The sequence below is a fragment of the Talpa europaea genome (genome assembly GCF_964194135.1).
Source record: "Talpa europaea genome assembly, chromosome: 4".
NCBI lineage: Eukaryota > Metazoa > Chordata > Mammalia > Eulipotyphla > Talpidae > Talpa > Talpa europaea.
Genome location: NC_140070.1, coordinates 15,522,396 through 15,534,982, shown reverse-complemented (window position 1 = coordinate 15,534,982; position 12,587 = coordinate 15,522,396). Strand labels below are relative to the sequence as shown.

At 36.8% G+C, this 12,587-nt stretch overlaps 1 protein-coding gene across 1 annotated transcript in view; it reads right to left on the bottom strand.

The window, feature by feature from the left end:
- The window catches only part of LOC311169906 (putative ATP-dependent RNA helicase DDX60), a gene marked incomplete at both ends in the record, with an annotated part of 74,773 nt that extends 65,187 nt beyond the window's left edge, over positions 1–9,586 (bottom strand). The window contains 6 exons of the mRNA XM_084232151.1: positions 3,057–3,227; positions 4,032–4,151; positions 5,361–5,702; positions 6,029–6,218; positions 8,997–9,066; positions 9,334–9,586. Coding sequence (XP_084088277.1) covers positions 3,057–3,227; positions 4,032–4,151; positions 5,361–5,702; positions 6,029–6,218; positions 8,997–9,066; positions 9,334–9,586 — 1,146 coding nt within the window. The remainder of the gene's footprint in view (positions 1–3,056; positions 3,228–4,031; positions 4,152–5,360; positions 5,703–6,028; positions 6,219–8,996; positions 9,067–9,333) is intronic.
- Positions 9,587–12,587: the final 3,001 nt, after the last annotated feature.

The following is a 12,587-nucleotide window of genomic DNA, read 5'->3' as shown; positions in this document are numbered from 1 at the left end:
AATGAATTTCTTCTGGGGAAGAAACTAAATAAATAAGTCCATAAAACTAGATAACCTGGTTATCTAAGATAATGAGACCTGACCAAGAGACATAGAAGTGAAGCTATCAAGAGTTCAAAAGAAAGATTATTGAAGGTGACTAGATAGTTAAAAGCAGAAACTCTAGGGCCTCCCCGGTGGCGCACCGGTTGAGCGCTGGGTTGCAAAGCTGCCCGCAGCCTCTGCAGAGCCGGTTCCATCCCCGGCTGCTCCCCAGCCACCAGAGGAGGGTCCCACATGGCGAGCAGACCTCTCCTGCCGCCCGCTGCTCCCCTCAGCAGTGTACTTCGGTCCTTCTGCCTGCTCTGCTCCCCGCTCTGGCTCTGGTGAATTCTCTCACCCTCCTGCGCTTCTGACTGTACCCAGTGCTTGTGTAAACAAATAAATCTTAAAAAAAAAAAAAAAAAGGCAGAAACTCTACAAGCAAGTAGATAGGAATAACATAATCAAGATAAAACTGCTAACTCAGAATACATCATCACACAAAAAAGAAAACTACACACCAATATGGCTAATGAATGTATATGCAAAAATCCTCAACCAAAATCTTAGTAAACTGAATTCAACCCACATCAAAAAGATCATAAATAGTATCATGAAGAAGTGGAATTAGTCTAAGGATTCAGGGATGACCTGCCTACAAAAATCAATGTAATTCACCACATTAACAAAAAGAAAGATAAAAATCAAAGGTCACATCATTAGATACACAGAAAATGACAAAATTTAGTTTCCATTTACGATACATAAAATCTTAATAAAATGGGGATTGAAGGAACAAACTTCAACATAATAAAGACCCACATCTAATATCATATTCAGTGGTGGGAAACTAAAATCTTTTCCTCAAAGATGAGGTACAAAACAAGGATACACACTTTCTCCACTACTGTTCATTATAGCATCAGAAATCCTGGCAGAGCAATTGGGCAAAAGAAGGATGTAAAATAAATCCAAAATGGAAAAGAAAAGAAAAACTATCTATATTTGCTGATGACATGGTAATACATATAGAAAACCCTAAAAACTGTTAAAAAATAATATAGCAGTTTAGTGAATGGCAGTCTACCAAATATACAAAATAGGTGATGTTTTTATATGCAAATAACAAACTAGAAGAGGAAGAAATCAGAAAACTATACCATTTACAATCACATCCAAATGAATTATATACCTAGGGATAAACATAACAGAGGAGGTGAAAGACCTAAACAAGGAAAAATACAAGATATCATTAAAAAGAAATTAAAGATAATAGAAGACCCAAAGAGATGGATAGATATTCCCTGCTCATAAATCTGAAAATTAACAATGGTAGGACAACCATCTCTCCTAAAGCTAAATATACAGATTTATTGCAATCCCCATCAAGAGTTTGTTAGCATTCTTCAAAGAAATAGAGCAAACACTACTTAAATGTAAATGGAACCACAAAGGATTCCAAATTATAAGAGCAATCCTGACTTAAAAGAACAATGATATTACACTTCTAGATTTCAAACTATACTGTAAAGCTATTATAATTGAAACAGAATGGCACTGGACTAAAAATACAGAGATCAATGGAATAGAGCTGAGAACCTAGAAATAAACCCACACTTACAAAGAGAGTTAATGTATAACAAATCAGTAAAGCATATACATTAAAGAAAGAAGGTCTTTTAAACAAATGGTACTGGGAAAACTAGACAGTCACACACAAAAGAATGAAACTAGGCTATCTCACACAATACACAAAAATTAAGTCAAAATGGATCAAAGATATAAGACCTGAAACCATAAAAACAGAAGAAAACCGGCAAAACACAGTAACATTGGCCTCGGAGTTACCTTTGGGACCTTCACTCCAACAGCAAGGGAAACAAAAGCAAAAATATACAAATTGGGGCCTCTGTGGTGGCACAAGGGGTTAAGACACAACCTATGAGGCTATCTGCAACTACTGCAGCATGAGTTTGATCCCCAGCCAGAGAGCTACCCACATGGTGCAGGAGACCTCTCTTGACTCAGCTGCTATTCCCCTCAGCAGTGTATTTCAATCTGCCTGTTCTGTTTCCCACTCCCTCTCTGGTGAAGCCTCTCACCCTGGCACCTCTGACCTGTACCCCAGTTCTTGTATGCATAAATAAATAAATCTTTAAATACACACACACACACACACACACACAAATTAGGTTACTTCAAATAAAAAGCTTTTACACGAAAAAGAAATGATCACTAAAACAAAAATACAGACTGGTCCAGCTACAATGGAAAACAGTATGGAAGTGTCTCAAAATATTAAAAACAAATCTACCAGATTATGCAACAATTCCATTCCTAGGTGCCTATTCTAACAATACAAAAAATACTAATTTAAAAAGATATATAGTGTTACAGCACTATTGACAACAGCCAAGATAGGGAAACAAGTATCAAAGGACAGATGAGTGGATTAATATGATATGATATACATACACAATGAAATGCTACTCAGCTATGGGGGAAAAAAATGAATTGTTGCCATTTGTGACAACATGGATAGAACTGGAGGGAATGATGCTAAGTGAAATAGGTCATAAGGAGAATAAACTCCAGATGTTTCACTTATGTGGACTATAAAGGAACAGACAAAACAAACCTTACAAATCTGACTATAGAACTGAGGCTTCTGGAAAGAAGTAGAGGGGACAAAATAGGGAGAGGTTCAATGGCCTATAATAGAGGATTAATTATGCTTAGATGGTGGACATGGTGTGGTAGCATACATCTGAAGAAGTACGAACCTATACCCCTAATTCATAAACAGTACTATAAACCAACACTATCTCAATTTTAAAAAATACAATTTAAACCAATAAATAAAATCAAAAAGGTTATGATCAATGCATTTATTTCAATATTTAGCCAACATAGACATGACAAGCACACATTTCCTATTTGATAATGAGTTTACATCTATAGCTACAAGTTGTAAGCATTTCTACATCTTTAGAAGTAGCATTAAATAATTAAATTAATATTTGAAAGAATCCCACCTGGGTGCTGTCATTTTCTGTGTTTGTGTTTAGGTTTTCATAGTCTTGTGCAGCAAGTAGCATTTTTTCATAGAATTTAAGTGTCACAGAGCATGAAACAGCACAGACTATACATCTTATATCAGCTACTTCTGGCCACTGGTTCTGAAGTAAGGACAAGGTTTCATGTATCTGAAATAAAACAAAATAGTTTTTAAGTTTATGAGGGAAAGAGTGCAGTCAAAGAAACCCCCCCAGTTTTTGTACTGAAAAACCAAAGGAACAGACATGCCGTTAACTGACAGCAGGGAGGCTCCAATGAAATGAGTTTAGGATAAAGGTCTATTTAAGCTTCGATAGCTTTGCAATGACTATTAAAAGTTCACATGGAGGTATCCAACAGACTGCTGGGGAAACTAAATATCCTGCATGTAAGCATACTGACTCCAGAGTCCTATGATCCTGGTCACTACATCACTTCATACCTAGGTTTCCAAAAAGAATAACCTATAGAAAGGAAAACAATGTCAAATGGCATGCTTGGAGAAGTCAGCTGGGTAACATAACCACTGACTTAGGTCATGTTCCTCCTGAGAAATAACCAAAGGATCAATTAACTCCCACCTACTAGCTACACAGATACCATTCCTCCCCAGGAAATTGAAAAATTCCTATTTTGTAAAAATGTGATTATCCAGTCATCACTGCACAAATTGCAAAAATAAAAGTTTGAGATCTTAAAATTATCATAGCAGTAATCTTCCTCCTATTGTATTGTGTATTTTGTACAAAGATTTTTGTATGAAACACCTACAGTTTAGTACAATAAATTTTGTCACAGTGCTGTGCAATTTGAAGAACATATCCCAAAGATGCAAGTCTACAAAATCAGTGAGTACATGAAAGCTTGTAGAGGAAGCATGTGTGTTCAAGAAGCAACAAATCATTAACAGTATGTTTCCTAGAGATTGAACTTCAGTTGCCATGTATTATTACCTCTTTCGGCAAGTCTTTCAAATTTAGTTTCAAATGACCATACAGAAGTATTTCTGTTTCCTGTGACTTTTGGCAATAGTCTATTATGCGGTCGTGTAAGTCATGTAGTTGTTTCTCATGCTATAAAACAATCACATAAGTAAATCTGGTTCAAAAAAATGCACATTGCAAACCTCTAGGTAAACTAAACGCAAGATGGAAAATGACATTCATAATCATTTGGTTATAGAAAAAACATAAAAATCATTAAATTCGTAAAATAGACTTTATTTTGTTTGAAATATTCATTTCTGAGGCAATTAGGATATAAAATGCTATAATGCATTTATTTTTAATAAAACCAACCACTAAGAAAATATAAGTCTTAGTATTAGTAGTAGTATTTTATATGGCTCCACACTGATCTTTTGTCCTATTTTTAAAATGAAAGAAAAAAAAACTGTTTAGTGAGGTTCTCAAGCCTTAATATACATAACTATCTATTTTTAATGGTGCAAGTACTTAAAATATTTTCATGAATATACTCAAAGATAAGGGGCCTTCCCTGGTGGCGCAGCGGTTGAGCGCTGTGCTGCGAAGCTGCCCGCAGCCTCTGTAGCACTGGTTCGATCCCCGGCCGCTGGCGAGGGTCCCACATAGCATGACAGACCTCTCCTGCCTCGCCCGCTGCTCCCCTCAGCAGTGTATTTCGTCAGTCTGCCTGTTCTGTTCCCTACTCTGGCTCTGGTGAATTCTCTCACCCTCCTGTGCTTCTGACTGTACCCAGTGCTTGTATAAATAAATAAATAAATCTTAAAATACATATATATATATATATATATATACTCAAAAATAAGATGGTAAAAATATTTTCTCTCTTAATTTTAAAAGTAAGAGTACAGACAAAAAAGTATCCCAGACTCAACAGTCTTTAAGTAAGCTTAAAATATATACACAAAAATATACATGTAACATATAAGAGTTTATAAATGGGTGTGTATAGGAATGTGTGGATACACACATACATGTTTTTTATATACAAGACATCAACTGAGAAATTTCCTCTGTGGACCTCACTTATCTTTGAACCCTCTGAATTGTTCCTCCCTGTTGTTCCCTTCACATTTATGTAGCCAAAAACTTTTCCTCCCTATCTCTCAAAATGGCCCATAGCAAGACTTAATCCTTTCTCCTGATAAAACCATATTTAAAAAAAAAAAAGCCTCCCTCTTTTTCTATGTTGGAACACTCCAGTGTCTCCCCATGCCCAACCTTTTCAATTAAAGGGTATGCAATTGGTTAATTTTTTCCATTACTTATTTTTTTTCTAGGCAATTTAACCTAACTTACCTTTTCAAAATATGCTTGGTGCAAATAGCTACTAAAGGCACAAAATCCATAAATTCTCAGGACATCTGACTCCAATCCCAAAGGTAGTACAATATTGATTTTCTTCTGAAGAGCATGAAGAATAAAAATGTGTAAAAAATCTGTTTGATGAGGTGTTAGTCCCTTTTCTAAGACAATTAGGTAAAACGGATAACATTCTGTAAGAAATATTTCCCATTCTGGAGACAGGCAATTGGAAAATTCTGTACGAATCGTGACATTGGTATTTTTCTCTAAATGTTGAATCAGTGTGGTACGAAGGGCCTGGAGTCCGGGGGATTTAATGTATAAATTTTCTGCATCCTGTAGAAAAAGAAACAAATGTTAACCTTAGAGATAAAACAGAGTAACTAGAAATTTTCCTAAAGATTAGTATTGTGTATAAATTGTATTAACATGATACAGAAGAAGTTCAAGGTGATTAAAATGTATTTTTCAGCTTCCTGCAGAAATGTTTATAAATATTCACTCACTAATTTCCTATTGATAATACATTGTATAATTTCCTACTAATAAAAACTTGAGATATAATTTTGCTGAGAGAGAAAAAGAGTAAATGATAAAATTTTAAAATGATTATTAATTTTTTTCTTAGACTCTACAAGAGTGGAAAATTAAATGCTTTTTACCTTAAAAAAAACTACAACAAATTTTGCGTCCTTCTGAATAAAATCATGCAGAAATTTTTCCACAAGATAGAAGAAGTGAAGAGTTTGTCCTCTTTTTAAGGTCATATTCGAAATACAAGCAACGAATAATGAATCTCCATCAATCAAAAAAAATTCAGATTCAACAAAGTTTTTAAGCAAGCTAACCATGCTGAATAAAAACATAAAACACATAATGCAAATTTTTAAAAATGATAATTTGAGAGATAATTTCACATTCAATTGGTTATTCAAATTTTCTTCTAGCTTCAGAAATTTAAAGAAAAACAATTATAAAATTCCATATTTCAGTAACAACAATCCAAGGCATTCCCATCTAGTAATAGAATAATCCCTCAGCAAAAGATCTGATTTATTCTATAGAAAACTGCATTTCACTGGTGTAGGAATAAATTTATGCAAAAAGTGTATCCCATATTTTAAATTTGTATACTAACTGTATTTGTACTTTAAGTGTGAACAATTAAAACAATCATTATGGGGCTTTGCTGTTGCCACAAGGGGTCAGGCACTGCACTAAGAAGCAATCCGCAGCCTCTTCGGCATGAGTTCGATCCCCGGCCAGCCAGAGAGAAATCCACATGGCGAAACAGACCTGTCCTGTCTCACTCACTGCTCCCCTCAGCAGTGTATATCAGTCAGTCTGCCTGTTCTGCTCCACACTCTGTCTCTGGTAAATCCTCTCACACACACACCCCCCCCCCCCCACATCTCTGGCCTCTACCCCAGCTCTTGTATGCATAAAATAAATGGATCTTTAAAAAAAATAAAATAAAACAAGTATTATCTTTGGTCAAATATATGCATGAAACCACCTCATTTTTGTTGTTGTTGGTTTTTTTTTTAAGATTTATTTATTTATACAAGCACTGGGGTACAGGCCAGAGGCAAGGGAGGTTAAGGGAATGCACCAGAGACAGAGCAGGGAGCAGAACAGGCAGAAGGACTGAAATACACTGCTAAGGGGAGCAGCAGGCGAGACAGGAGAGGTCTGCCACGCCATGTGAGAATCTCCCTGGCTGGCAGGGAATCAAACTGAGACGTGGCGGCTGCGGACAGCCTCACAGCGCTGCCCTCAACCTGCTGCGCCACCGGGGAGGCACTCATTTTGTTTTTAAATTAATGAAAGATAAACAAGTGAGAACTCTTCACCGAGGGCCTCCCCGGTGGCACAGCATATTGAGCACAGCGCTGTAAAGCTGTCCTAGGCCACTGCATTATGGGTTTGATGCCCGGCCGGCCAGGGAGATACCCACAAGTCACGGCAGACCTCTCCTGTCTCTCCCGCTGTTCCCCTCAACAGTGTTTTCGGTCCCTCTGCCTGTTCTGCTCCCCGCTCTGTCTCTGGTGAATTCTTTCACCTTCCTGTGCCTGTGGCCTGTACCCCAGAGCTTGTATAAATAAACAAATCTTAAAAAAAAAAAAAGAACGCTTCACCCAAACCAAGTTCCCAAAATATACTTCCCTACATTTCTCCTTGAGGGCAACCACAGCCTTGAATTGTTTTCATCATTGTCTTCCTAAATTTTTAAGTGTTTATGATGATAAATGTTTGCCTGGTTTTGTTTCATTATTAAAACAACATCTTATATGTGTACTCTGAAACTTTTTAAATGTGATCACCAATTGCTATTAAAATTCTAGCATATGGTTACAGAAGGCTACACAGGAATAACTTTATTGCTGCATAATATTCAATTATATGTATACATCATAATATATTCCACATCTTTCTCTTTTCTTTCCTTTTTTTTTTTTTTTGCTATTGCAAACTATGCAGCAAAGGTCATTTTTGTGGATATATTCTAATGCACGGGTGAATTCTAGGGTGCAGACATACAAATTACCAATTTCTATGTTATAAAGTCATACCAAATAATTTCCCGAAGCAACTGTATAGAATTACACCTGTATTAGCAGATGTCAGAAGTTCAGTTCATCTACATCATTTCTAACATCTGCTATTGTATAAAACATGGACAACATAATTTACCCAATTTGTAATTGTTTTGACTAAGATTCAGGAAAATATGACATGCTGCTGCTTAAAAGCTGAAATACTGCAGAGATGTATTAATTCCACTGTGTATGCTTTCAGATTTACTCTGCGTATTCTAACACATAATGTAGTACGTCATTCTGAAGTCAGGCTACCTAGGTTTCGATTCCTAGATCTATTACAAATTCTAGGACTTGAATTAGTTGCTTTTCTATCTTGTGCTCCAGTTGAGAAATGGGCTAATGCTTCATATTGTTGCTGTGAAAATTAATGAAATAGATATCTACAAATTGGTTAGAACCAAACTGTGCTTAGGTCATATGTGCTTATTTTAAGTGATGTTTTAGAATTTTTGTTTTATTTTGAAACTGTAGTCCATAGATATTATAGTATATCTTACAATAGTTTAGAAAACAGAAATATGGAGATAAAAGCCATAACATTAGGCATAACAAATCACATATGGCAGATTTTTTTTCTTTCTTTACCATTTTATTGCTAGTATCTAGCATATTACAGCCACTGAAAAATAATTATAAAGAGAATGAAATAATGCATTCATTTAGTGTATTCATCCTGGACAGTATTACATAATACTGACATGAGTTAAAATATACAAGATAATTTTGTGAGATTTGCATAATTTTTTGATATGCGACATGATGCCAATTGAATTGATACATTAATCTTGCAATATTCAAAAGGAAGTTGATCTTTTTTCTACTCATAACTTCAAAGTTTTCTCTATCTTATTTCTTGTTCCTGAAAAGACATACACCATACCCTTTCCCAGGAAAAGACAATACCTATTTTCAAAAATGGAAATGTCTTGCCAAATTGGCAGTTTCTACAAGATGATTCATAGCAAGAGGAAATTTGAAAATATGCCATACATATTAAATTAATTACTTCTTTGAATAGATTACTTACGTAGATTTTGATAGAGTTTTCAAAATCAATGATGAGAGGTCTGGTGGAGTTAACCCACAGTCAGCCAGTCCTTTAAAAATAAAAAACAAGGACTTCATATTCAATTTTAAATTAATCCCAATTAATGACTGCTTTAGCTAATTTTGAGTATTTATATTTTATACATATATATGCCTATAATATTCAATAATATTGTAGTCCTATAGAGTCATATGAGAAACTTGTTAAAATTTACCATTCTCAGTCTCTAGCCCCAAGGATTCATTGATCCTATTGAACTGATGAAAAGTCGAAGAGTCTATATGAGAGGAAAAATCATATACAGATAAAGCCTCACCTGATTTTCCCAAGCCTTGGCGTCTAATATCTGTGGCTTTATTGTCTTTACTGATTTCAGACTTATATGGTGATTGTCTAGAATCTAGATCTTCTGAGTTTAGAAGAGCGTCTTCAAATTCGTCAAATGATGATGAACTCTCTGAGCTTTCACAGTCATAGTAGTTTTTACTTTCATTATCACTTTCACTACTGTCACTGTCACTGGTACCAGGGGTTAATTGTCTGTTCAACAAAGTATGTGCCGAAGCCATGATCTATAAAAATAAAGATTTTAATTATTGTTTTATTTAAAATACCTTATCACAATATAGTTTACTCCTTTGAAAGGCAAAAGATGTTTGATTACTCTCTCTCTAAATCTCCTCAACCCCTAGTTTGCTAATGAGGATAATTTTCCATTATACTTTCCCCTAACTTCTTTGCAAGGAAGTAGCAAGGGAAGGTAGAGTTTCATGGTAGGGCAAAACACATTTCTGAAAAAATATAGAAAATAGATATAAATATACAGATATACATTTAAGAAGATAAAAAAAAGTACATATTTAAGCAGTACCTGCTCCAAGACTCTCGAACACAGTGAAAAGCTCCCCAATTCCTCTAGCTAGCAAAGTGATATTCTCCTCCTTTATAGAGGGTAATAGCCTCTGCTTTCTTGGAAACAATTTGAAAACTTTACCTAAAGTAAGTGTATCACAAGCAATATTTATTTCCTTGATATCAGTCCCTACCGCTTCAGGCAGTTAACCAAAGTCCACATTTTACACAGCCTGTGGAGAGATATTTAGTCTGTTCCAGGAGGAAAGAGATTAGATGCCAAAAACAAACAACAAACAGAAATGGTTGATATGTACATTCAGGAACCAGGGAAATATGTATGGAAGTAGATTTTGAAACTATTAGCTGGCATGTGGGGAGCAAATGAAAGGGTAAAGGTCATAATTCATTGATACCAGATAATGATGATCTGCTAAAGAACTTAACCAGGTGGGCTCTAATCAGTCATTCCTATTTTCTCAACATTAGTATCATGACTGAACCAAAACTTTATAGCCTCAGGTACTATGCATGGAGCTATAGAACTGGTAAATGCATTTGTTTTTAATCTCTTTCAATCAAATCAAAAGCAGTTAGCACCTGCCTAGAAAAAATACTAATTTGTCTCAGTACTCAAATTTCCTGCCCTCTCTCAAAGTCTGTACTCTGATCTACATGAGATTCCAGCGATTATCTTGGTAGTTTTCCATACTGATCATATCAGGCACTATTAAAGTACATGTTTTAATGCTCAATTTTCTATTGCCACCCTAATTTATAACTACTTGTGCACCAACCACCTCTTCCTCCCCCTAACATCTAAAATAGAATTATACTGTCTCCAGTTATACATGATTTATTTGTTCTATGCTACAGATTTATCCATTTTTACTCTCTCTTGGACTCTTCCAAAGATTACCTCCCTTCATCCCATTTTCTCCTCCCTCACCTCTCTGCCTTGGCTTCTTCCCCTGTGTGGAAATAGAACTCCATTCCTTCTACCCCAAAATAATCTTACTGCTATCTCTGTTTCATTCATTCAATTTTATCTCTTTTTTCCACTCTCCTCTGTAACTATTTCACTCCATTATCACACTCCTCTAGATACTAACCACTCCATTTTCTACAAAGAATCATGTATCATGAAGCTTCGAAGAGGATTATCTAAAGTCTTTATCATTCTTCTACCAAATACTAATATTTTCAAAGAAGAATGTGATAATTATTTGGACAATCATTTGATCTCACTGCATTTCAGTTTTCTTTTCTTAAAAATAGTAATGAATAAACTTCCCTTAGAAAGCATAAAAGTATGACTATAAAATGAGATGTACAAGTGTTGGCCCCATCTGTCACAAATCCTAATATTTTCAGCATTTCCTGGTTCTGGCTTTTTTCACTTCCTATAAATATAATTTCATGTTGATGATTATTTATTTCATTCATTAATGAATGCACCCAATCATTTTTTACCATCTAAAATCAACTACCCTAGGAATTATCCTCAAGATGACTAGTCTCAAGAAACACACAGTCTACAAAAAGAATGAAAAGTTAGCAGATTAATTACAAAAAGGTCATAGGATTGAAAGAGTGCTATGAGGTTGGTGGGGTTTAACCATCAAAGGACAGTGTCCAATAGAGCACAGGTCACTGTGGGTTTTCACCTGCATGCACAGTTGCAAGACCATTCAGACTCAGGGAATAATGGGGTTTATTTAACAAACAGGGAATACAAAAAGTTTCTAAGGCCACAAGTGACCCACTATCTCACCCCAGATAGTGTCCACAGTGTCCAGAAGTCCTCCCAAAAAGGGCACTCATCCAAGATGGCACCATCCTGACAACGATGGCCTGAAGCTCTGGCCTGAAGCTCGCGGCAGCCAGCAAGTAGTGGGGCAGATTCCAACTCACCCAACTGGAGGTGCTCACAGGTAGGGCTGCTGAGATGGTGCCCTCAGCAACAGTCTAAAGGTCGCAATGGACCAGACAATAACAGCAGCTGGACAGTAGACATACCTTGTTATCAGCTCTCAAAAGTGACTCGAACTCAGAATGCCAATCACCCGGTCACCAGAGGTGGTGTTAGTAACACCAGGACACAGCTCTTTGTGAGTGGTTGGCTGCAACAACAATAAACAGCAATTTGAGAAAACAGGCCCCAGGGCCTTTCTTGCTCTTTTCAGGCGTTGACAGCAGCAGGACCCATAGTCGGAGCAGCCACCCAGTCACTGCAAAGCTGCTCGGCTTCTCTTGGGAGGTTAGCAGCTGGGTGCTTCTTTCTTCTCTTAGGAGGCCAGAAACTGTGAGAGCCCCAAGCTGGGTCCTGCCAGGCCTTATAGCCTCTGTCAGGGTCCCCCACGCTAGTTAATAGCCGACTGGTTAGACCATTTTGAATTCTAAGTGACCAACAGTACTATGCTAGGTCCATTTAACCCACCTGGTGTCTAATAACTAACTAATGAGCTGAAGAACTAGAGTGGTTCACTTAGCTTGCACCTCATTGGTCCATTCTACCATCAATCCAGGCATCAACACCAGAAAAGGCCAGTGCCAGGCCAGCCATCAAGCCCCACCAGAGCCGGCCCTCTGTGCCTGCCACGCCCTGGAGGCTGCTGCCCTGCTGCGAGCGGCTGCAGGCCGAGCTCTGGGCAGCAAGCTCCAAACCCTCACATTCGCCACAGCTTAAACCTCAAACCCCAGACCCCTCAGCGGGTT